Here is a 27,560-nt window from a genome sequence, read left to right on the forward strand (position 1 = left end):
CACTTAAACCTCGCTCACACTGTATGTGTGTTTATGCTTGTGTCAGAGTGTGTATGCATGTGTGTTTATAGGGGATTAATTAGCTGTTTTTCCCTCCCCTCAAAAAGGAGTTGGAACTCCTTTTCTTTGCAACTAGGCCAAAACTAACATTTCACAATAAATACTGTGTATGCTGGCTATTAACCTGTGAGTTTTTATGAGGGAGAAAAAGTGAAGGACAACAATTAGTCCAGTTTCAGAAAGCTTGAAACCCCTTTCTTTTCTTGGCGCCACAGCTGAAGTGAAACTGGGAGCTTGCAGTAAGGCCAACACGCTAAAAAGGTAAATGTCTTTAGCTTCTTAATGACAACATGACGTGATATGCTGTGTAAACAAATAATGCTGTATGCATTTACCTGTAACTTACAGTTCCTATGTTTTCTGTCTCTTCAGCACAATTGATCCGTCTTCACACACCCTCCCATCATCAGAGAAGTGCTGTTCTACTTCAACACTAGGTCTTCATCAACCACATTTCTCTGGCCACGCTCCTTTCTTACCCATCATGCAGTGCAGTGTTGCAATAACCAACACATCGATTAGCTTCGTCTGAGTGTATCTGACAGCTATCTGGAGCTTAATCTACTTGGTCAAATATTGTAAATACACAGCCCAGGTTATCCAGGGCCCAACTTATAGGTCAAATGTTTCATGCTTGTGAATACATGCATGTGAGACAATCTCAGAACCCGGCTATCAGCTGATAATATTATAGCCTGTAGGAGCTATGGCAAACTTTACAGGGCTTCCAGTGAAGCCAGCATCCAGGGATAAGGGACTTGAATGCAGACTTCCTTGTCTTTCCTCTGTGTGCTTCATTGTTTACAGTTCAACGAGCAACTTGAGAAGCTAGATTAGATTTGATGTTGAGAAAGAAATTCAAAGAGGGGACAACAATTTCATTGGTTGCATTTGCATGGAGATATCTAGTGTCAAGTAAAGCTAAGTCCTTATTAAATAACTGCTTATTGACTGTGTATTGTCTTTTGCCTTTTTGCTCTCCACACGGACAAAAGCTTTATACAGACAAAGTCAGGGTAGTGGAGGACAACAGTCGTACTACAAAAAAGTGCTAGATCATTTCCAATACACAAGTGTTCCTTTCTTTCATTTCAACTAATGGTTTTATAAATGGATATGGACGGTATGATTAGATATTCTTCTTATGGTCAAAAAAATCTGATGAGAGAAAAAACAAACAATGGCATCATTTGGAAAGGTGAGGTATGAAAACAACTTGGAGAGCATTTCAAGATCCTAGTTAGTGTTAAAATAATGTCAGCATTGACTTTTGCTTTCATAGGAGACACAAACATTAGTCTCCTTGGTTAAAGACTAAGAACAACTTTTCAGAAATATTGGCTAACCAACCAGAAAAGCCATCCAAAAAAACTAGAAAAATATACACTATCACCAGCTGATCCTTTAACAAATCATTGAGTAATTTTTTACTCATCAGTTATCAGCTACAACAACTTTTAGTCCCTTTGCAATAAATCCTCTTCCAATGCAGCTGTAGTGGATTTACTCTTTATTAATGACTTTCTCAGTCAGTTATAACTGTTAGTAAAAGTGTGTTTTGCATGGGGTCTATCAGAGCAGCTGGAGGTCTGACAGAACCTGACACTGGACACAGCAGGGAGTCATCCTGCTCTTATCAGACACCAGGTCATGTTTGGACTGTAAACATCCTGCTGACTGACTGAATGAACCTCTCCAGCACCACCGAATTAGAGATGATCGCACTATAACACTTCAAACAAAAGCAGCTCGGAGCAATGGAAGTCTATAAAGACCAGCCTGATGTAAAGGAACCCATGGTGGAGACAGAAGAGCAGTGTTTCCTTCTCTTCATCCAAAGACTTCTACTCAATTTACCGACAACTCTTCAGAACAGAGCTGGATCTTGTGTTGACAGCTGATTACTTTCCAAAGTGTCTGGTAGTCAGGCTTTACAACAGCCACTACTTTACAAGCATTTGGCCAGCGGCTGGCGGTCACAACCCCCGAGTTAAAGAGGAAGCACGAGATGTGATGAGTTAAATGTTAAATATTCATCTTGGCTTGAAGCTGAAGCCAACCACTGATGACACAGAGTGAGTGGACCAAATGTTTACCAAATAAGCTGAGTAATCTCATCTGTCTTACTTCACACACACATAAACACACAGTCATCCACACCTGTTTTTCAGACTGATTCTCGTGCTTTAATTGTCTCCTCATGCATAAAAGAACACTTAAAGAGCGCTGCAGGGAGGAGAAGAAGAAGAAGAAGAAGAAGAAGAAGAAGAAGAAGAAGAAGAAGAAGAAGAAGAAGATGAAGCTGTGACATCTCAGTGTTTTGGCAGAATACAAGTTGCATGACAAGTTTAAACAGCCACACATTTGGTCCATTCTGAAATATTTAAGCCAGATACAAGTTGGGCCACATCAGGAGATCAAACATGAGAGACTTGCTGACGTTAAAAGTAAACAAAGCTTCATGTTAACTTTTCTTCTTCTGGGGTGACACATGCTCCACGCACAGAGGCTAAATGCTGCATTCATGTTGTGTTGGACACATCAAGAAAACACGTTTCTGAGATGGGAAATGCATATGAAAGCCTACTCATGTCAGAACAACAACTCCAAAACAACGTTTCAGGCCCTAAGCCTTTATCAGACAGAGGGGCTCTTTCTCGTATGAGCAAAGGATCGGATACCAATGGAGAGGCAGAGTTATGGGAGATATATGACCATGCAATGTCGCCTGTGAGTATCTGGGCGTTGGTACTTTTAGTAGCTATAGTTTCTGTGGAAGAACTTATTTTTATGAACAAGTTCATCTCTACCTAGTCAGGACCTGTGTTGTGACTTTAAAGTTTAAACTTTAGAGTTGGGGTGCAACTAGCTTCAGAAGACTTAAATCCTTACCACACTGACCAGTTTCTGTCTTACCTTCTCCGCCAGCAGCTCTCGTATCTTCCCCGCCTGGAGCCGGAACCTCAACAGCTGCATCTCCAGAGCAATGCAGCGTTTCTGCCAATCCACAGTGGCCACTCTGACGGATCCCGACCCGCCGCTCTCCAGCACGTCTGCCATGGTCAAGATTCGGAGCTGCTCTGTCTCTGCACTCAGACGTACTGAAAGACAGGGGGGGGGGGGGGGGGGGGGGGAAGAAACAAGCCTATTAGCACTGCATGCTTTGATGTTCTGTTTGTATGATGTGACTTTTGTTACATCATGTTCAAATGTAATCTCTGTCCGTTTCTTTCAGGCAGGAATTGAGATGTATCAATCCAAAAAGGGACACAGAAATGTGATCTCAATTTCTCAAGGAGTTCCGCTCTGTTTTCAGTTACATCTCAAGAGGACAAAAAATGACTTGGCACCTATAAATTCCTTTCACTGACCGCACTTCCCATGATTCACTGCGGAAATGTGAGTAAAGTGAACAGTAATGATTAACAATGACATGAGTTTAATGAAAGCTTCCTCTCACTTTCTGACATACAACCACAAAGATACATAAACGCAGACGGATACAGAGATTTGGCAGTAGCCTGATTCTTTCCTTCCTTCTCGTCCGCTTTCTCTCCGCATGCCCACACACACTGAACAAAACCTCAGCAGGGAGGCTCTGTGTCAGTGGGGGAGTTGGGTTCATGCGTGCCGGCTCCCAGGCCTGCCAGCTACAAAGCAGGTCAGCTCTCTGCTTTTTAGCCAAATTACCTACTAACCCAATCCCCCCCCCCCCCTTGCTCTCTCTCCCACCTCCCAGCCCACAACTCCTTCGCCACGCAATCCCTTCTTAATTACAAGGCAAGACTGAAACAGGATCCCGTGCAGCACAATGGTGTCTTTCTGCATGACAGTCCCATCACAGCTAGAGAGGGGGGCCCACAGCGCGCCTCGGCAAAGACAGGAGGAAGGAATGTGTGAGAATGAATGGGCCAAGTACTGAATGTAGGAAACCGGGGCACTGAGGTTATTTTTACCTGAAGAGGATTGACTGGTGGCTCATTCACAAAGGTTAAGGCCCTACTGAGTGAGTTCAATAAAACCCTGCTTATCCTGAGATAAAAGAAGCTGTATCAATCAGCTTTGTGGGTACAACTCACAAGAAGCAAGGGTGTAGTGATGTGTGAGGTTGAAGAGAAAGTTAAGCACAAATTAAACTGAATAAAGTTCTGAGCGAGTTAAAACATTAAGCAGTATTCAGACAGACTCGAAGCGCAGCCAGACAGCGTCAGCAAAACAGCAGACGTTCAAAGTCCAGCAACTATAACTGCACCATGGTACTCCCTACAATTAGCATGCTCATAAATACAGGCCTAGCAAACAAATTACAGAAGTCATGCATGTGGAGGTTTTCCCTAGCCAACCGCTGTACGCAGGCCGGACAGCCAAGGTCCAGCTAACGTCTCCCTCTCGCTCTCCGAGGGCACAGCGGTGCATATGAAGGTCAAGTGAGGCAGGAAGCCGGCCTGGGGGAAGAGGGAAACCAGACCGCTTGAATAAACCCTGCTAGGCCACACTGGGGCAAGCAAGGACAAGCCAGGCCCTCCTGCAGCAGCAGCTAACAGCTGGGTGCAAACAAGCTATATGATAGTCAAACACTCTCCGCACTGCCATGCTAATTCTCCCTGGAACAAGTCCTGTAGCACTTTTCACTTATCGGAAACAAAGTTGGTGTGACAATTGGTACTTAACTGTCAGAAACCCTTAATTCCCCTTATTCACACTGCAGCCATTTCCTCACACAACACACACCTAAATGTTGCTGTATTAATGTAGGTAATCAAACAAATATAATTTCTCTGCTCCTCTACTGTATATCAGAAACTGAAAAGACACAAGGTAGCGAAAAAACAGATAATCGTTGAGACATTTCAAGGTAAAACATCATAGCCTATTCCATTAGCTACTGACAACTGAGGTCAAACAGCCAGCTCAAGCATTCAGCTAACATTTATGTTACCTAATAAACAATACAATAAACTTGCTAACGTTACCAAAATAATACAATTAGCTTAACATGTTGGCTTGGAATTTGTCTTTGAATTCTTAGGCCACATACATTTTAGCTAGGACATGGTTGAATGCTATCATTAGCTGTTTTCTACAGTAGCTATCAGTTTTCAAATATATTGTTTTAACTTGAAAGCTAGCTAGCTAGCTAACTATTAGACTGGAAACACGCTTTCCCTATAATATTTCTTAACACTATCAAACAGTAGGCTAATGTTAGCTAGGAAGTGTTAAACGCTGCAAGTAGTAGCTAAAGGACCTGATGATCACCAAAAAGTTAATATAGCCTACTCAATCAGATACTAGCTAGCTATCATAGCTTGGAAATGTGTCTTCCTGATCATATCTTGTAACACCATCAAACAGTTAAAGGGATGTGTTAAGCCGTATTAGTTGTTGTTAAGCTAATAATTAATCAAATAGTAAAACGCTTATAGGTTATCAAAGACGTCATGTCGTGTAACACCACACAACAGTATGTTAACTAGAAGCTAGTTATAAAAAAATCTGTTTGAAATTTAAATATTTCCCGATGCCCTCTGTATTTTAAATTTGATGTTAAAGATCCCATATTCTGCCCTTTTTGGGGTTCGTATATTTAATCTATGTTCCTACTTTTGTACGCTCCTAATAGCTAAAGTCCAAAAAAAGTGTCTGTTTTCATGTACTGCTCCTCCTTGCTCCCTCTACGCTCTGAGTCCGTCAGCTACGCTCTGTTGAGCCCACACTGTTAGACCCCCAATTCTGCTCTGATTGGTCTGCCGATCCGCTCTGTCGTTATTGGTCAGTTGCTCAGCACGCGTCTCGGAAATTTCAACATGAGCTGCAGGGCTTGCCACAACGAGCCAACGGGCTTAGATCAGTGATCTCACACTGACAATGACGCCGCACTGACACATTTTTATTTGTCTGCAATTTTTCTAGGGGAGCTAGAACCGAGCGTTACATGCAGCTAATGCTACCGCTAACAGGAGGACATAGGAGAAGCCGCGTTTCTGCAGACTTTGAATTTTTGCACATAGATGTGCCTAAACATGCACAGGACACTTGGAAAACACACTAAAGAGCATATGAAACCAGAAAAAGCAGAATATGGGACCTTTAAGATGATAAATTAACAAAAAGAGCAAATTGAAATGCCACATGGGCAGGATAAGTATAGAAGACAAACATAGGATACAAAAGGCCACATCTCCTCTATGTTTGAATGTGAATTAGGATAGAATCAACCCCATATTACAGGCCATGTGTGTGGGAGTTATGTAGCTTTTATAACAGCTAAGATTTAAGTTGGAGTCATTTTGATCTTGTGGGATGGTTTATAGAAACACAAAAGACAGTTTTCCACTGAGTCTACTGCTATAAACATTCAGATAAATAATGTTCTACTCTGCATTATCTTCTCTGTCTGTCTTCATATTATGCCAATGTTGGATAGACATCCAAGACTACAAAAAAAGCTATCCATGATCTGCATGGTAGATGAATGTTTGGAGGCACTGAGGCCACCCAGAGTGACAGGCTCTATAACAGAGGTGCTAGAGCCCAAAATCTGCAGCAGCAGTCCTTTCCGTGCTGCAGACAGCTATGAAGGCCCTTGGAGCTTCTCTACTTCCATCTAGCTGCTAGACCTTTGCACACAGACGCAGCCAGAGCAAACACTGGGGAAGACGACTGAATGGAAACGCCACCACAATGATCCCAGCAGGATCTTTTCTATAGGGCTGCCTTTGCTTTCCACTGACTACACTGACAGTTATACTGCTTTATTTCTCAGATTGAGTTAGATTTGATATCGAGCAAGGAGAGCTTCTATTCAAAACTTGGAGGTCATCGGAGATGGTTTTAAAAATTCTTTGGACGGGGAAGTGTGTTGCAAAATCTTAAATGTTTGACTGCATCTTTGCTCAGCCACAGACTTTGGGGGTTGTGTGCTGCTCTTCAGAGGATGCACAGAGTACAAGTCTCCACTCAGTGCTGTCATTGACTAGTACCTCCTTAATCCTCATATATTCAAACACACACTCCCCAACTAGTCATAACTCGTGAGGGCTTGCTTAGCAGAGCAGAGATGGAGATACACACTGACTGAAATAGATTGGAAACAGACACACGTGCGCACACACACTGACACACTGCTGAGCATGCAGCTGCGGTGATGTAAGTGATTAGGTGGTTCAGTGATATCATCCCCGCTAGACATTTCAAATCCCTGCTGTTGTTGTCTCCACCAAGGTCCAACTTGGCTTCCCCACATTTTGGCATCCAACCTCCTCACATCCCACTTCAGAATGAAAAAAAAAAAAGGTCTCCTGTCAAAGGGCCACGGGAGCATGTGTGGAAATGTGGGTCAGTTGCTGCAGATTCGTGTCAGTGTGGCAGATCTCTGTGTTTACAAAAAGGAGACAAAGACAGATTATCTAGGAGCACACGGAGTCAAGTATGGGTGTGTTATAAATTGCCATATCTTCTCCTTGGCGGCCCCGAATGTTTTACAAAAAGGACCTCTGTCGACTCCCATTCGGTCAAGTAGGCCTCACACTTTTGTTAGTACCCCACTATTTTGGTCCTGTTTTTACAGCTACAGCTGGGGTTAAGTCCTATAAATAAAGGGGAGGGGAAACTCAATACCGCTTCACAATACTTAACTTTTGCCCATATTCTTGGAAAACAGGTTTTTATTTCATTTGCTGCAAAAGGAGTGTCCGTTTGCTCTAGTTATATTGTAACCTTTAATAATTCAGATTGTAAAGGCAATTTCTCAGATTAGACAATCAAAGCCCCACAGAGGTCAATGCAAGTCTTCAGCCTACTTTTTTCAATCATGAATATACCTCATATGTTTAGCCTCCTCCCATTTATAATCTTATCTATCTTGACTCACTCCTCCTCCAACTCCTCTCACTTTCCATCCCCCCCCCCCCTGCACTTCTTCCCTCTCCTCCTGCAGCACCTTTCCCACCCTCCTTCCTTCTTTCCTTTCTCCCTTCTTACCTCTGCATCCTCTCCTCCTACCTTTCTCAGCAAGAGAGCTCTCTCTCCCAGCTCAGGTTAATGACAGGCCTCTGCAAACTGACCACACTCATTATCAGTCTCAGGCTTAAACACAGGCCCTGACATTCTTCTGTACTGAGGTGTAAACATCTACCTCTGCAGCAGTCCTGTCCTGCAGAGCTCACTAAAACCTGGTATATAGTGCTGCAATGCAGATCATGCAAATATGTTTTGAAGCAAAAAAAAAAAAAAAAAAAAGCATGATTTATTGTAAGAGACGCCCCATAATGCGTTGCAAGAGATTATATATGTGAAAGGTTTAGCTTTGGGGTGTTCAATAACAGAGGAGTCAGATTGATGTATGGAGCAGAGAAGGCTATGATTTCTCCAGATGCTCACAATAACAGAATGTGTGCCTATGTGGAAGACATAGGCTACAAGTCAAGCAAATGCAACCAGGCAAATGTCCCCTTTTCTGAATTAACATAAAGATATAACTTTGATAAATCTTTTTTTTTTTTTTTAAAGCTCCTCCAATGCAAAGCAACGGGGGTAAGATTTTGTCCAAAAAAGGCCACAAGGAACAGGTGTGCCAGACGCACACGGCTTAGTAGTATAGTAGCAACCGTAAAACAGTGGGTCAGCGAAAAAAAAGAAGTTCAACCAGCTTCAAACATCTCTCAAAATACTCTGCACCAGCTGCGACTTTTGTCCACAATCAAACTCCAGCGTCCTGGTTAGATGTATCCTGTAGAGCATGTGTCCAAAACAGTAGCCGATACGGTGGAAGCAAAAGTATAAATCGGTTTGTTTCTATAGCGGAGCCCTTCACTGACTGCTACTTTACCTTGTGACTTTGTTGTCTCTCCCCCCTCAGTCGGCTTTCTCCTCTCACGGACACTTTCCCCGGTAATTCTTCGCAGTTCGGCTCATAACTTCTTCTTCAGTCCCGTCCACTTTCTCTCCGCTTTCGTGTCTCATTCATTTGTTTTCAGTGCTTCATGTCCCGCTGTCTTGTCCTTCGCTTTCTTTGGAGCGCAGACTTCAGTGGGACTCACTCTGAGCTCCATTCAACAGACTCATCCCATATTCCTTTAAAGGGCCCATTGCAGGATCAAATTTCTCCAGGAGTCAGGCCCCCTCTTATGTGCAGGAGCTGCTCAGGATATTGCATTAAGGCTGGCTCGGGGTTTTTTTTTTTTTTCAGGATGTAAACACAGCCTTGAGAGAATTTCTTTGAGCTGAGGGGGGGAGGTCTGCCCTTTCTAACTTTAAACAGTAACAGAAAGAGTTAATTTTATAGCTTGACACAGTGAACATAGGCATTTAATTCCCTTTGGTAATGCTCAAACACATGACAAAATCAGAGTTGAACTTGTTGGTTTAACATAAAAAAGTTAAATCAACTGGGTTCCAAGTCTGTAGCCATGCTAGCTGTTCAGACTCTATTAAATCACAGCAGGGCTAAGCTAAGGCCAATCATCATTATGCTTCTCTCAATAACCATGCTAACATGCTGATGGCGGGCGGGCGGCTGTGGCTCAGTTGGTAGAGTCTTCGCCTCTCAACCGGAAGGTCAAGGGCTCGATCCCCAGCTGAGCAACATGTCCGATGTGTCCTTGGGCAAGACACCTAACCCTGCATTGCTCCCTCTGCTTCGTGGCGGTGTATGAATGGATTAGTGTTGTGCTTACTCTCTGATGTATGTCGCTTTGGATAAAGTGAATTGTAGAATGTCTTGATGCATCAAAAGTTAAAATAAGGGCTTAGAGATGTTGGCTGAGACTATATAGCCTGACAACTGTAAGTATATTTAAAGTCACTAACCACTTTTCATAACAGATGCTGGATGAAAAGCTGATTATTCTAATGACATGATAATATGTTTCAAACAGCTGCTAGCTTGGCTACATAGGCTACTTGACTGGACATCTTCCATGCTAATATTAACCAACCTCCGTTGTTGAAAAGTGAAGCCAATGCGGAAGTGCAAAAACCCTGCAGTTCCTGAGCGTCTACTTGAGGTTATCTCCAAAAGACCTGGAAGTCTTAAACACACCCATATTAAAATGTCAATTTTGACAGCAGAAATTAAGATGTTCAAGTTATGTATAGCCTACTTAGGTAGGTGACTGTCTTGACTGCAAGCTGCCTTGTGTAGCGGTTTTTCAGGAGGCAGGCCAGCCTCAGCTACAGCTCTTTGATAGAATCGACATTTCCAATATGGCAACCACCATGGATATGCCACCAAAACAGCCTATCAGAAACAAATGGGTGACGTCACTCAGGCTTTGGCCATTAATATTTACAGTCTTTGATGTTAAAGGTCCCATATTATGCTTTTTCTGGTTTTATATGCTCTTTAGTGTGTTTTCCAAGTGTCCTGTGCATGTTTAGGCACATCTATGTGCAAAAATTCAAAGTCCGCAGAAACGCGGCTTCTCCTACGTCCTCCTGTTAGCTGCAGCATTAGCTGCATGTAACGCTCAGTTCTAGCCCCCCTCGATAAAAACTTGTCAGTGCGGCGTCATTGTCAGTGTGAGATCACTGATCTAAGCCCATTGGCTCGTTGTGGCAAGCCCTGCAGCTCATGTTGAAATTTCCGAGAAGCGTGCTGAGCAACTGACCAATAACGACAGAGCGGATCGGCAGACCAATCAGAGCAGACTTGGCCCACGTGGGGTCTAACAGTGTGGGCTCAACAGAGTGTAGCTGACGGACTCAGAGCGTAGAGGGAGCAAGGAGGAGCAGTACATGAAAACAGACACTTTTTTCGGACTTTAGCTATTGTGAACATACAAAAGTAGGAACATAGATTAAATATACGAACCCCAAAAAGGGCATAATAGGCTCTTTAACTAATTAATTGCTCTCAACAAAAAATACTGTACCACTGAACTGCCATGAATGTCATTAGGAAGCAAAGTAATAGTACTAGCGTATATAAAATATGGTATCACCATAGACGGTAGGGTAACATTTGTACAATAGCCATACTTATGCTAATGTGTAACATGTTCATCACCCTTATAGCGTGTCATGATGCTAACATGCTGAAGTGTAGCTTACTTTACAATCAACTTAGTTTGCCATTGTAGCATCCTTACATCAGCTGATGAGCAGCAGTAAAACACAAAGTTTCACACACCAACAGGCTGTATCTGAAGCACAGTGTGAACAGCATGCTCTTAAAGAAAACGTGCTGCTATAGCTAGTTTTAAACACGTTCGCTGGTTTGTTTAATCATGCTTACGACCAGCCTAGAGCCGTAAGCATAAAAGTGAACTATTGCTTTTGCCTCAGTTGTAACAACATACAGTCATGAGTTTTACACATATTTAGTCACAAACAAAAGTGTTGGACAGTTATAAGTTTGACCTGACTCAATGAAAATTAAATTGATCACCAACTGGTCCAGAAGGGTAAAAAATGTTGCCAACTAAATTTCTTGGCAATTATTCCCAATCGTTCTTGGGAAATGTCATGGATCATACATTTTTCAGAGACATTGACTGAGAACCATGAACATGTATACCAAATTTCATGCCATTCCTTCAAATAGCTGTTGAGATATTTTAGTCGAGACCAAAGTGGTTGAACAAACGAACCACAGACCAACATTGACAGTCTGCTAACATGGCAAAAAATTCTTAAAAGAAGGTTCAAATCTTCTCTTTCTGAGTGAGAAACCTGAGAATCCAAGAAACTGCAAAGATATTTCATTTTGAAACTGGAGCTGATGTCAGGCTTAAACTTCCACACCACACAGACTGCATATTGGACCAGGAGTGGCTTCCAGAGACTACCTGAAAAAACAAAATGATTGCTGTCTGTATTCCAACAAGTCTGTCAGTCTGTTTATTACTTTAGAGACCACCATGAGGGAGTATTGAGAAATCCAACTTTTTGGTTTTAAGTAGCCTAATCACAGTAGTTTGTTTATTGGTGAGGTTTGCAGGCTGGGCTTTACTGGAATCAAAAGTTGTTAAATCACTGTGTGGAGCTTTGCAACTGTACTGAATCATTATCTGGGCAGTAAAATAATTGTGAGGGGATAATTTGGGAAGGTTTGAGACCACACCAACAAAACACAAGTGTGCTCAGGTCTCAGATCCCTTTCAGAGTCCTGGCAGGCTTCATTTTCTAAATCTCACAAGGATTCCCTCAAGTGTCAGAAGCAGTTTAAAGTCAAGCTGCTTTAATCAGTGATGTAGTTTAGAAACAAATAGGGGATAATCAAAAAGGCAGATTTGTGGCCCTGGTGGGAAGATTGGTTTCCCCCTTTTTAGTCTTTGACCATCTCCATCTGGAACATTTTATAACGTCACTCTGAGAATTTGAATTGTTGTCGTGTTACACCCAATTAAATAATTGACTTTAGTTTCGCTTCTCCCCTATTCACATAACATACTGAGGTTATACAACAGAAGAACAATAGCAGTCTCATAAAACAAGAACATTTAATATGATTCAGCCTGAAGTGGAACCATGGCACAACTTTTTTGAGTTTGTGCGTTAATGTAACAAGCATGCAGTGGTGTGACACACCCTTCTGTGTCCACTGACTTCAATAGTATTGCACAAATACAAAAAGAAGGCATGGAGACCAAATCAGACCCAGTCAGATGGAGAATGCATACAAATAACCACAAGTATTCCTCAGCTACTGGTCTGCGCCAGGAATGGACCAGGATGCAGTGTGACATGGAAATAATATCACATGTTCACATAAAAGTACTCTAGCAACACAAATACTCTGTCACACCCCCTCCTCAAAGAGCATCTGTTTATAACTATAACACACAGATGGTATTTAGATGCTAATATGAGTGTACAGTATATTGGTAGTTGTTTTGTGAGGCTTTAACAAAGCACAGGAGTGCTTTGAGCTAAATGCTAATGTATGAATATCTTAAAATGAGTTTAAAGTAAAATACCCACCTTTTCTCCCTTTGTGAAACATTTTCTAAATCCCATTTGGGGATTCCAGAACGAGTTGTGAAGGGAAGAAAATTATTTTGTAAGTACTTATCTTAGGTAAAAAATGATGGTCTTACTTGTTAATAAAGTTGATCTTCATATACGTGTTGCACAAACTTTTGGACCTCTTCAAGCCTTTTCACTCTCCATGCCCCTTGGTAGTTGGTGAAGTTGTGCCAGAGATGTTCTAAGACCTGTACACATGGACCACAAGATGGGACCTATTCAGTACAATAACAATTGGAAGCTTTTTACACAATTTTCTAGTTTCCAGGTTTACCTACAGATGTAAGTGGTCCACTATATACATTGAGATTTTCAAATAATTTTTAAATAATTCTTAATACTTTTTTAAAGATTTATTTTTGGGCATTTTGTGACTTTAATGGAGAGACAGGACACTGCATAGAGTTGGAAATCAGGGAGAGAGAGAGTGGGGAATGACATGCGGGAAAGGAGCCACAGGTCGGATGCGAACCCAGGCCGCCCGCTTATAGGACTACAGCCTTCATACATGGAGGCACGAACCACTGCCCCACCAGCGCCCCAGGATTTATTTTTAATTGCAATACAGCGACTAGCTTCTGGGAAAAATTGGAAACATGCCTGTGTCACATCTTCAGTTCAAGGTCTTAATAATAAACTAATGATGCTAATGAGAATCCACATTCTTACTTGCTTTTGTTTGAGCTAAATACTAGCATCAATATGTCAACAAATCCATAAAGGTAAGATAAAATGCTGATGTTTAATAAGAATTAAACAAAAGTGCAGCTGGAGCAAACGTTTACACAGTTTGAATGCCGGTTCTAGGCTATTCCACTGATGTCTTTGAATCTAAGTGCTGTTTAAGTGGGGCCTTTAGATTTGTTTATCTATTCACAGCACTGATGCAGCTCTGGATCCCGGGTTTAGAGCTGTAGTACTCTTTAAGGTGTATTTTTCACAAGTAAACTGCCACAGAACTCAGAAACACACTCAGCTGTGTGAAACATTCTTGATCTGATATGATAAACTGCACCTCCCAGGAGAAAATGCTCCCAAATTCCATCCTGAAAAAGGTCACTTCTCTGTGAGGCGTGGCTCTACAGCAGGGATTTTGGCGTTATGGCTTACCAGGCTGGAGGCTCTGACTTGTGTTGCACAATAAGTCAGTGCCTCAGTGCTCTCAGTCAAAACAAGTGGTGTCAGACCGACATGGTTTACATGCCTACTCTCAGGCACGGCTGACAGTGCAGCGAAGGGGAGGCCGGACAGTAGGGAGGGAGGTTAAAGCCAGTATCACCAAGTGTTCATAGATGAATGTGTGTTCTTACAGCTATATAACCTCCACATATACGTGCTGACCCGGTCACAGTCTGGGTCAGATAAGAAGAGCTTTCCAACTTTCCAAAAGAAGAGCTGGATTGAAGCATTCAAAGAGAGAGTGCATTAAGTGTTACTTACTGCAGAAGTCAGGTTGAGAAAATGTCAAGAAAGAAAAAATGATTAATTGTTGATTGAAACTAAACAATTCTGTTGATTTCCAATACACAAAAAGACCAAAACCACCAGTGAGTTGATCTGATGGTTCAGTTTGGCAAAGACTGACCATATTTCCAGACAAAAATTTTGTCTAAAAGTTTATTTGTAAACAGCAGCTGTGGCTCAGAGGTCGTGTTGGTTGCCCAGTGGTTGGCGCAGTGGTAAGTGTGCGCGCCCAATGTATGAAGGCCATGGTCCTCCAAGCAGGCGGCCCTGGTTAATCCACCTGTGGCTTCTTTCCTTTCCAACTCTATCCACTGTCCTATCTCTCCATTAAAGGCACAAAAAGCCCAAAAATAAATCTTTAAAAAAAAGAAGAAAGTTCGGGATTATCCCCACCCCCTTCTCCCTGTGTCACAGTACCCTTGGGCAAGATACTGAATCTCAAATAGCTCCTGAAGGTGTATGCATGTGGGAGGCGATAATATTTGAACTGTTCTCTTGCATGCCACTAAATCAGTGTATGAATATATGAGTGAAAATGTAAATGCTGACTTGTAGTTTAAAGTTACTTTAGCGGTCCAAAGACTAGAAAGGTACTTTATAAATTTGATATTGTTGCTGGTTAAGATGGGGCTAATTGACCTAAAATTATTATTTTTTAATAATCTATTTTATTTTTTCTGATATAGATTGTATCTATGATCAATATGTCCAAAGAAACTAGTTACTTGAGCTATCAATCGATTGTAGCTGAGTACAAAGAAAGTACTTAGTCAATTAGAAATATTCATAAAATGTAGTAAAGGACATCTACTGAGTAAATGTGCATATTTACATTTCTCTGTACATATACCTGTGAATGTGTGACGTCATCTCCGGAGGATTTCTGTTGAAGCTCAGGTGATAGACTGGACCATCGGGAATAATCAGACAAGACAAGCCTTCATGGCAGGACTGAGGCGGAGGCACAGAGGTTACACTGACACAGATGTGTCAGGACGGCTTAGTTTAAAAAAGTTCCACAAACCACAATAAAAAGGGGGAAGAAAATCTGCTTTTAGTTTTCATTCACTTCACATCCAAATGGAACCGACTGCAGGAAAATCTCAACATAGACCGAGTCATTCCACTCGCACTTGAAAGCCAGCATTTTAGCAAACACAGCACTTAGAAACACTTGTTTTTATGATGACTTTGCATGCATTTTTATGTGACCAAAGCTGCTTTTATTTGACTTATGTTCTTGTTCTTGGATGTTTTTGCATATTTTTAGCACTTTGGTTGATTTTCAAATGAGCTTAAACATAAAAATAGCTCCCCAACAACATAAATAAAGTTGACTGAACTCAGATGTCACAGTTAGTAGACTTGACTGTTGGGCCACTTGTCTTCTCGCTTACAAAGGCACTGAAGCAAAGCATTGCCCCTTTGTTCTCACAAGTTCACTGCCTATGTAACTACTGGGGATTTTGTTAGGCTAACAAATAAGTCTCCTTTTCCCTCTCTGATGTCCTTTGAGCATTTTATTGCCATTTGGCCAGCCGCTCTGGAACCACAGAGGGAGTGGAGCATGATGGAAACTCCATATAAAAAGAAAATAAACCAAACGCACTTTAACAGCAACATTGTGAGAGTATAGCGTCCAGGATGAGAGATGCAAAGGATAACACGTACGACAGTGTAGGGAGGTGGTGGACATACATTATGAGTTTCCATGGCAGAAAAAACTGCTCACCATTTCATTTTTCACCCTCTGTGATAACAAGACCGTTAACTCCTCTCCCCTCTGCCTCTTTCTCCTTTTTTCAGCGCTGTGGTTCCTCTTCCTCCGTGTGTGGTCTTCTTGATGAGCTGCTGTGTGACTTTAAGTTAACAAAAGCTGTAGCTGCAGGTAGGGGTCATTTCTGCTGTGAGAGGAAATAGAAGAACCTTTCTTAACGTTTTACATTCAAATACCACACTTAGAAAAAAAAAACACTTGAACAAACACTTGATGACACACATGGTGTTCTTATGACCAAGAGTTGTTGAGTTGGTTTATTTACTGATGCTTACATTTCGTAAACATATGAACTGTTAACATGTCATCCTGGGGTTTTGCACTTGTGTCATAGGCCAAAGGCACTTTACGCGAAGGTCCAAAAATCTGCTGAAGAAAATGCAAACTATTTCACCTTTTATATTTTTATTAGGACTTGGTTATTATAATTTGTTAAATCACTGCTGGAGGAGACACAAAATTACGTATTCATTATCCGTCAAACTCTCCTTCTTTATAGAGAAGCAACCTCAGGGAACTTTTTAGTAAAAGTTTCATTGTATTTTGTCAAGTTCCGTTCACCCTAACACTTTATTTTAACAATTCATCCATGAAGACAAACAACAGGGAGACACTGGGGAGAACTTCAAGAACAAAGGTCAGAAATGGCAACGGTAGACTCTGTCAAAAGTCCAAACTTTTCCGATTTGTTTGTTGTTGTTTTTTGCATTGCATGTATTCAATATGCAAAATGCATAGAAAACATGTGAATATATACTTTCTATTTTATAATACTGTATGGAACATTAACTGGTATGAAATGAAGGGAACATCTTTTTGTCCCAGTAATAATAAATTTGTTACTTTTAAACACAACAATATTTTTGTCTGTGCCAATTTCAAGCGGCAAAAACCAGCTAAGCGTCTAACAGTGACAGGCTTTTACCTTTAAAATAAATTTTTATTTCAGATGCTTATTTACACATTCAGCCAATATAGAGCATCTATACCATTTAACACCATCTTTTATGTCTGTGTTTGGTCTCTACCAACTCATGAAGGAAATATCAGAGGCCTTAGCTCAAAAATGTTCCAATTTGTTTGTCAAATAGTTGCCAATTGTGTATGTTTTTTGCTTATGACATGTCAGTGTACCGTTAGTTTTTCTGAGGATTTTCCCTGCAAACAGTTGCCTGCTCTGGCCCAAAACAAGACTTAGAGTGGTGAGAGTGACAAAAAAACTGTAAAGTTGTGCGAAGTGAAACCAAAACAAAGAGCTACACTTCATGATAAAGCTTCATTCTCCATAGAGCGATGACTTGAAGTCACTCACTTTGTCAGATTGTTTTTACTTTGTCATGTGAGTCTTTGTTATTACAAACGATGTCTGCTAAAAGGCTTCAAGAAGAAACTTCAAAATAATGTGTGAATCATTGAGTCAAATAACATTAAGTTGAATGTTGAAAAAAAAAAAAGCCATCAGTAATGTAAACAAGAGACTCAAATACTGGCTCAAAAAATATGCTAGATAAATTAAACCTGACGTGAAGTAGGTCAAATTATAAGCCAATCACTTTTTCTAGTGTGCACGCTGCCACTCAGTACTGGGCATGTGTAGCAGGGGTTTGGGCCGGCATTGTGTAGCTGTCGGCATTACCGATACTTAAGTTAGGAGCTATTGGAAAAATCTGTCTGCTGAGTGAGACATAAAGCAGTGTGCGTTGGTGACAGTGTGTGTGGAGGCAGACAGTGTGAGTGTGGTCAGACTGTGATCCTTAAATCACAGGTCCGGAGAGTGATGACTGTTTAGCCACTTCACAATAACACTCATTTCATAAAGCTGCACGTGGGACTGCATGCTTGTGTGTATGTGTGTGTGTGTGTGTGTGTGTGTGTGTGTGTGTGTGTGTGTGTGTGTGTGTGTGTAGCTTCAAAATACGTAAGTAGCCAAGCATTGTGTATGCAATAAACGTGTGTGTTAGCACGTCAGTGTATTTGTCTGTGCGCATGATGATGGCCATATAAAAAAAAAAAAAAAAAAACTAAATTACCATTCAGAATCCCTCGGTCAAGCGCTGCAGTGATTTACTATAGGTGATCCGGACAGAGTGTTTGCGAATCACGGCCAAGTCACAAACCACATGACCACAAACGTTGAGTGTAGTTTTCCACTCTGACTAAAGCTGTGAAACCAGCCACGTTCACGTCCTGTGGTCACAAATTCACAGTTCAAGTCAAAAGAGATCTCACTCCGACAAACCCCCAGTGTCATATCTGATACGTTAAAAGCTCACTTTACTTATTGGATAATGCAATTTGGAGTTTAGCTTTTGCTTTAACAAAACATGCATATGCACCGACGGGAGTTCAGCGTCTCCATGAAGAGGAAGAAAGTCGACCCCGTGACCTAACAATGGTTGGGAGGTCTCTGTAACCATGAGCTTACTCTAAGAAGATGTCAAACAGCTGTTACAGGACAGAATGTTTAAAGGATCAGTTCAGCATTTTTAATTCTAGTGGAGAGTATGATGAAATGAAGATGCAACCAGAACCTGCTAGCTTAGCATCATAAAAGGAGTGTAAACACGGGGACACTGCCAACCTGCTTCAGTCTGTATCAGCCTAAAAGCAAATCCGAAGCTCACAATTAACAGGTTATAACTTTTTTGAATCATTTCATTGATTGATTACAACATGTTGCTGTTCGACAGGGGGATCAGCAACTTCCTGAAGTATCTGCTTTATGGGATAAGTCTCAAGAAGCAGATCAAATCAGCCAATCGTTGTTTTGAATCTCCTGTATATGTACATGATCTTTCCTAAAACGCCAAGTTAAAACTTTAAGTGATCCAATAAACAGTTTGAGGACACAGAAATTTAACTGACACTAGCTTCTGACAGTGCAAACAGGAGCATTTTTTCTATGTAGTGAAATGATAACTTAAACATTTAGATACCTTAACATTACAGTTTTTATCCAAGGAGCCTTTAAAATCATTAGAAGGCAACATTTTGGTGCTAAAAGGGAAAATTAAGTCAGAAAAACCAGGAGCTGCTCCAAGTCATATTTAGTGTAATCATATCACCACATGTGACATTTCAGGCCCCAGCCCTTCATCAGACATGATGAAATGGAAAAGAAACACAAATTAAACACTGATTTGGCACAAAATTCCCCGTCCTCATTAAGGGAAAAAAGTCAGTCATCATAGCACAACAAAATCAACCACGTCTATTGTTTGCACACTGTCAAAACAGAGTGAGAGAGACAGAGTGGAAACGTCTGCTTGCACACCTTGTGATGGGGATCTAAATCCATCATTTCCCACAGACAAAACAGTCGACACAGAGGACAGACAAGATCTGTCCGAGCACAATACACTCTTTGTTTACACAGGGAATCATGAATCAAGAGAAGGAGCAAAAGGAGACAATACTGGAGTGAGAGATAGATGTGAAGTGCATTTTCAGATAGCGTGTATAATTATGTGTTAAGAAATGTGGAAAAAACAGTAAAACAGGGTGGAAGGTAGAAACGCAGGGCGTTTTGCAAACAGAGGGATGAGGCAATGTCACATGATCTTTTGAAGCCGTATGGATGGGGAGCTGTGAAAGCGGGGGGACAATGGAGAGTATGAGAGCATGAAATGGAGAAAACCCAGCATTGTAAACTGTGACTCTGCAGCCTGAAGGCTTCGCTCCTCTGGGGAACATTTGGCGGTGGTCCTGCCCCGCCGCTGGCCCGCTGTCAGATGCTACAGAGTGAAAGTATTGTGCATGGAGAGATGATAAGATCCAGTTTTGATAAGCGCCTCGTTTGACACAAGCAGACAGGATGTGAGGTTTGTGTGCCTTCGCTGTAAAGGAAAGCACGAACAAGGATTTAAAGTTGAGTTTGTTGTTAAAGAGACCCATCAGAGATTCAACAGGACTTTAAGGGACAGCGGACAGGATAGATTTCAGAACTAAAAAGTATTGACATGGGGGCAGTGCTTCCATAGCTGTGAGTCACTGCAGTTGGACTAGAGAAGCTTCATTGTTTTTTTTTCTGTGACTCTAAGGAAAAAAAGTTTTTCTGTACTAAAGTGGTACATTACTCATAAGAGCTTTTCTTTCTTTAAATGTTTTTTTTTTTTGTAGAATATTGCATACTAATAGAACAGCTATTGAAACCACTTCTGCGCCAGTCTGCTCAATTTAAGTTAGCTTAGCTTTGCTCAAAGACAAGATAAGATGGAAAATAGCCTTTTTCTGTGCTAAGCAAACAATTTACTTAGCAGTATCGCTTAAACAGTTATTTACATTTGCTGGGAGGGGGACTTTACATCTTCTTTGGACAGAGCCATGCTAAGCTAAGCTAACTAGCCCTTAAGCTGCAGCTACAAAATGAACCTACAGATGTCACTGGTATCATCATCATACTTAAAAATGAGGTGTTTGTACAAAACTTGTAAACATCCTACTTGGGACAGACAATATATTTTTTTTGCAAGTCATCTCTAGCAAAGAAGGCTATAACGGGTAGTAATACATTTGATAATGTTATAGGTATAACAGCAGCAGCCACATCAGTGTAGTAAAAAGTCTCCTTACAGTTTGCTTAATTTGGTGGAGTAGACAAACGCAAAAATGGAAACGATTAAGTACAAGTTATTAAAAATTCTTATTTGGTCATTGAGGTTCGTTACAGTCAACACACTGTCATGTTAGGCCAGTAAAGACTCCTTGTCATTCTATAGAAAATGTTTTGTTTTCCCAAACTCCCCTTCCTCTCGCTGCCCCTCTGGGGATGTCGGTGTGAACGTGTTGGTACATCTGCTGCTGTTGGTGTTTACGCTGGGCAGAGCGGAGTGAGAGGTGAGCTCAGAGAGAAGGTGTGAGGCCCACACAGACCTTCATACAACCCATGAACACACTGTTTGGTTGAAACCTGTTGACAGTGTGATGCCCTTTTCACTCCCAGAACAATTGACAGAAGAGTGTGAATGTCCCACGAAGGGATTAGCACAGACACATCCATGTTTTCTCAAGGGGCTTAAACATACCACACACATGCTGGCACTAAAATACGTCTCAAGCTGACAAGAAAACATCACATATTCACCCATCTAAAAGGAACTAACAACATTCAGAGAGCATCTTATTTGCCAGATGCTGCCGCTGCAGACTGGTTATCGTCGTTCGCAGTTTGACATGTTGACAGCGGAGAAAATAGTTATGACCTCCTGGAGGGAGACTGTTAACCATAGCCAAAAAACAGACTTTTTATGAAGCCATAAATCCGCTGGTCGGTCAGTACTCAGAGGTGTTTGTTATCTGTCAGCCAGCTTCTGCAGAGGAGGAGAGGAGACACTGAGAGCTGCTTTCAGTAAACACATACCAAACTGGCTTTGTTGTTAAAGACACCACCAGAGGTCCATACATGACTTCAAGGGACAAGGAGCAGGATACACAGAGCCAGTGACAGGCTTGTAAACCTAAACCCACGACACACACACACACACACACAAACATACCTATATACACTGCAGGGACAGAATGTGAAGAAGTTCAAGGTTATACATTTGAAATCTTATTAAGTTGATGAAAATGGAAAACAACTTCTTTTTGCAGTGAAAACTGTTTTTATACAGAGAATCATAAATCCAAATTCTAGCCTGTATACGCCACCCTAGATACTAATAGTTGAGACAAAAGTCCTACAGCTAGCCAGTGGCTCTATGAGGCAACTAGCATGATTGTGATTGCTTGTATTAGCTTGGTGCTGCGGCAAACTACATGCTAATACTACCATGCTAACAGCAAAACGTACAAAAGTAAAACATGCTGTCATGTTGATGAGCTAGCAAGCTTCTCAAAAGGGCAGCTAGTGTAGGACAGCTGTAACATCATCACGCTAACATGTAGCGATAAAAAGGCTAGCATGTTGAAAATGACGTGAAGACTATTATAGCTAGCAAGCGGCTCCATGAGGCTACTTGTAAGCATGATATGAATATCAATTACAATTGCTAAAGTGTTGTAAAAGTTAGGATGATGTTTTATAATGGTGCTAAGCAAGCTAACAACTGTTAATGAGCTAGTGTCACAAAAAACAGACAAGGTTGATTGATCTTTATTTCTGCAGCAGACATTTGGTTGTGAAGTTAAGAAAAACTGAAAGTATTTAAACTTTATGATAGCAATTGTTTAAGCTTCAATGATTTTCCAATTCATTTAGCAGAAAACATATTCTAGCATATTTAATGGCACGTTTGGGGACAAAACTACTTGTGAAAAGATGGATGTTCTTGGAGCCAGGAATATCTGTTTAAAACTAACAAGCTTGTCTTTTGGGTAGATGTTGGGATACTTCCCAGTATAGCTGAAAGGTTTGGCCTGCAGATAATGCAGGTTGAGAAATAAAAGGATGGGCTCAGGATTCATCATCTGGTCACCATGTGTGTAAACCAAACCAAACCAAAGCGTTGGATTGAATGATGCGGTGACAACAAAGTGTCGTTCAAAGTTATTTATAGTCTATGTAGATAGCTTTCTTTATAAATCAAGAAGATTAAGAAACCCTTCAAAAATCTGATGAAAATGCAACAGCTAAGTGCTGTACTGTACACTTGTGCGAGATGAGTGGTCATATCAGACACAAACAAAGATCTGAATCCTCAGTTTTGAATCCTGTTTGACACAAAAAAGACACCCAAAAAAAGTGAGAAGTATGAACTAGGGTTGGTGAGAAGCCCTAACACTGGCCTTATCCCACCTTAGCTCTCTTTTCAGCTTCTTTCATCTCAGTGAGTGGGGAGCTGATGTAATCCACTGACTCATTTGGTCACAAAGACAAAGAAAAAGATAGATTTGCAGGTGAAGAACGAAGAGAGAAATAACTAGGAGAAGTGGGAGGAAGTGGGGAGGGAAGCCAGATGAGTGAGGAGAAAAAGGAGTGAGGAGAGGAAGACAGAAAAACAGAGGGTGGAGGTTTGAGGGGGGGGGGGGGGGGGGGCAGACAGAGGGAGTGATGGCTTTTGCAGACTCAGACAGAGCAGGCAGCAGTATATGCAGGAGGTAAAAAAACAGCTACACAACTCAAGAACCAAACCATGTGGTTTGTTTGTCTGCAAAGCTGACAGTGAAGGAGCTCAACAGGGACATAGAGAGAAAGATTCAGGAAGAAGAAAAACATTATAAATGGATGAAAAGCTCAAAAGACAAAATTATATACTGACAAAAAAAGACAGAAAAAAATGCTCAAACTTTCCTGTTGTAATTTTGTACCAGTAACATGCCGCCCTCTGCTGGACAGTAAAGGTAATGTTTTTCTATCTCTTGTCTAATTTTTATCTTTTTACCACTAGAGGCAGCCAGATCCACGCTTCTCTTTCTCACCAATAAAGATTGTAAGAGGTTCTTGATGAATCCAAGTCGCAGATGATTCAATTTGGAGAAAACTGGTTCAAAAATGATCTCCCCTATGTCCTTATGATACATAAAGTTTTATAAGTGGAAGAATCAATTGCCTGAAAAATTAGGTTGAAGACATTTAGTGGTGGAAAGGACCTAAATATATTTACTTGAATACAATACTTGTGTACAATTTGAGGTTCTCGTGAAGAGGTTATTGCCCTGTAGAAGGCAGGTAAAGATTCCCAAGAGGCCTTTATCAGAAAAAATGCATAAATCTGGGAAAGTATGAAAAAGAGGGACTGAAATGCAAACAAAGAGCAGGATACAGATATCTATTTTTTTAGGAAGAACTGTTTGCGGTATAGAAAAGCTAAAGAGAGTAAGGTAAGGGTCTTATAAAGGTTAAGGGATCCTTACAAGACTGAAACAATGCAGTGGGTCACCTCAATGCATTTATAACAGCTAAATATCTTACACTGCCCGTCAATTGTTTTTTTCTGCTTTGTCACATTGTAATCTGTTCAGTTTATTTCAAACTTCTATTGTAATTGAAAAGTCATTTTCACGTGTGTCTTTTTATATCTATACATATCCTAAAGGTCATACGCGAAACACTTTGAATTGCGTTCTTGTTGAACAGTGAAATACAAAAAACCTTGGCCTGCCTTCTCTCCTTCTCTCCTTCTACCCCCCCCCCCCCTTCTCATGACTTCATTAAACACAAATATAGTCAGGAAATCCACAAGCCTCTCCATGTGAAAGCACAACATAAATCAAAATAACAAAGGCCTTGAAACTACACCCTAACCCGGAGGCAGCAGCTTTAAAAGATAGGAAGTCAAGATGATATTAAAAGTGTCACATTAAGGTCTTCATCGTGTCAGTCTTTTTAACTCATTCGCAGCCACATAAGACATATTTCAACACCTTTCTCAGACAGAGTAATACTTATCATCACTAGAAAACTTGTTTTAAAGAACCCATCAAATCAACCAAAATTTGTAAATATCTTATCAACATGTCCATTTAGTGTTTTTTATACCAAACAAGACAGGAATTAAAGAAGCAGCCACCAAAAAGGTGGCATGTGGTAACTTAGGACCAGGGTTTATCCATCATTGGTACACATTATTTGCTGTTTTAAAATGAATTCAAACTGGAGGCATGTTATTCATTATCATTACATAGAGAGGGATTCATAATTTGATTAATCAATATGGTCTCCAGATACAGATGTGATCAGACTGGATGGAGATTTAGGATACTACATGTCATAAAAAGCTATGGCGTTACATCTAAACCACTGAAAGGCATTTATTCCCAAGAGGAAAAAACTCTGATAAACAGAAATGAGTTACTGGGAGTTCATTAAACGTGCCTGGAGAAGATCTTCAAAGTGTAAAATCTGTTTAGTTGTCCTTGCATGTCGATTCATTTGTAGGTATTAATCATCGCATTGTGTTGGGATTTAGAGGCATCAACAAGCCCATCGACTAGCACAGCTGCACATGTCCTGGGTAATTCTTTTGTTTATCAGAAGACATTTTATCGGATTAATGGTTCCAGATGCATTACATCTGTGTTCCCACCACTATTGTTTGTCATGTTCCTGGGTGATTCATGGAAAATCAATTATTAATTCAAATGCTGGATTGTTATCAACTTAGATTTATAACCCAACAAAACTGCACCGAGTAAACAGAGTAAAGTGTCAGTGTTCTTCCACTTGGTTTGATGTTATCTCTGTCCTCTCTGCAGAACACTAACCACCTTTATTTGTCAGACTAATCAGTGTCACTATATTTCACTCACATGTTAGAAAGACAAGCATAATTGGATTATCTTTTTTTTTTTTTTTTAAGTTGTTGATTAGTAACACTCGGCACATTTTGTCCACATGTTAAGTATCTCGTTGGAACACATTTTGTGTTTTTTTTCCCCCAGTTTACATAAGAAAATGGAAACAATTGATGCTAAATGTCATAGAGTGCATCTTATTCAATCTATTCTGCAGACTTATTGCTTCATGTGGCACATCCAAGTGGGAAAATATGTTTTACAGCTGTCAAACACTATAGTTCTGTTAACGAGCAAATGTTCTGTTCTTTGATGGCTTGGCTGTATACACACATGTAACAATGGAGTAAACAACAACAGACTCTTGAAACAAACAGCAGCCCCCTTCTGCTGCATCCTCCTCCATTTCTTAGAAATGCTTTTTTTTTTTTTTTTTTTAAACGAACCACCACCACACTCACAACAGATGTTGCCATAACTAAAACACACTGACAGTCAATTTGTCTTTTGTCCGGATTTAGTCAGTTTTTGTCTTTCATCTAAAAAAGCCTCGACCCCCCCCCCCCCCCCACCCAACCCACGCCTTAACCTCCACCTCCTGCATAAAGAAACAGGGTGGCAAGAAAGTACTTGTGCGAGACAGTTAAGGGTGGATACGTTTCTAAAAGGGGGTTCGTTCAGCAGTTATACATGACAGAAAGCGTCCTTCAAGTACGTGCCCCGACGCGGCAGAGCAAAGAGGGAGGGGGTAGAAGGTCACGACCTTGGTATCGGCTTCTTGGTGGGGGTGTACATCCCGGAGAAAGAAAAAAAAAAGAAAGGGACAAGACAATTGAGCACTCTCTCTGTGGCCGGCCCCAGCAACCTCCTCCGCCTGCACACCCCCAGCAAACGCCACGTCCTATTGACTAACGGACGCAGTGATCAAAGGCGAATTCCAGCTCTCCATCTCTCGCCGTCTCTATCTCGTCGTACTCGCTCGACTGGAGTGAAGGATGGAGGACATATTGGTTATTCAGTTCCTGGTATACTGATTAGGACACAATGGAGCCTCATGCTGTGTCAGTTAAGTGTGTGTGTGTGTTAAAGCATCCTCCCTTCCTCTATATGTAGACACCCGTCACACGCACACACGCATGCATACACACAAACACACACACACACACACACACACACACACTACAGATCCCGTGCGAGCTCACACCATGACCATGACCCTATAGCAGGTGGTGTGAGGGCCATGACTGCTTGGGCTGGAATCTGTTCTTGGCCAGCTGTGGAGGCGGCGGCCAACGGCATGAACTAACTGAATAAATGATTCTAAGACTAAGTGTTAGACACCAGTATACCAGTACTGAAATAAGCCTCTGACATAGTCTTGAACTGGTTCCATCCTTGACGAGTTAGACAATTCATCCAGCAATAAGAGCCAGTGATTCATTATCCCTGAAATATCTCTACTTTTTCATTGAAAGAACAAAGTATTCAAGGACATTATGAAGAAAACTTTCATATCTTTGCTGTTGCATTGAGGTATGGCTGCAGCAAAATACTACGTTAGAACCTTCGTCATAGCTTTTACACATATTGCTGGTAGCGGATGGTTTGATTGGGTGGATGACAGACAAAGCCATGGATTGGCTAGATGGATGGATGAATGGATGGGTGAATGGATGGATTGATGGATGGATGGATGGATGGATGGATGGATGGATGGATGGATGGATGGGTTAATGTATGGCTATAGTTTAACTTAGTTCCAACAGGCACTTCAAACTTTAGCTGAGCTACTTTTTTAGGTGCTCTGGTTCTTGTTAAGGTTAGGACTCCATCAGAATTCCTTGTTCTCAAGAGAAATGGTGACGTGAAGTCCACTTATCACCAGAGGTCTAAAACACAGAGGTCAAGCAGGACAAACAGGGAAAACCACAAAACAGAAAAACCTCCATATATGTATCGTTTTGTATTCCTACATTTATGTATTAATGTACTTGTTTAGCTGCGCTATCTGTCTCACCAACAACAACTTTGTTATATCTCCCTGACTTCATCACTGGAATTCAGGCCATTTTAAGAGTTCCTGTGTAGCTTTTTGCCTCATTAATCCCACTAATTA

At 41.1% G+C, this 27,560-nt stretch overlaps 2 protein-coding genes across 2 annotated transcripts in view; one reads left to right on the forward strand and one right to left on the reverse strand.

Annotated features, from left to right (window-relative positions):
- The window catches only part of plekhh1 (pleckstrin homology domain containing, family H (with MyTH4 domain) member 1), a 34,025-nt gene extending 24,890 nt beyond the window's left edge, over nt 1–9,135 (reverse strand). Inside the window, exons 1-2 of the mRNA XM_061062745.1 lie at nt 8,891–9,135; nt 2,977–3,161 (exon numbers count right to left, since the gene is read on the reverse strand). Coding sequence (XP_060918728.1) covers nt 2,977–3,120 — 144 coding nt within the window. The 5' untranslated portion in view covers nt 3,121–3,161; nt 8,891–9,135. The remainder of the gene's footprint in view (nt 1–2,976; nt 3,162–8,890) is intronic.
- Nucleotides 1–27,560, forward strand: part of crip2 (cysteine-rich protein 2) — a 517,344-nt gene that overhangs the window by 212,385 nt on the left and 277,399 nt on the right. The window lies entirely within an intron of this gene.

Source organism: Labrus mixtus, chromosome 18 (assembly GCF_963584025.1).
Source record: "Labrus mixtus chromosome 18, fLabMix1.1, whole genome shotgun sequence".
NCBI lineage: Eukaryota > Metazoa > Chordata > Actinopteri > Labriformes > Labridae > Labrus > Labrus mixtus.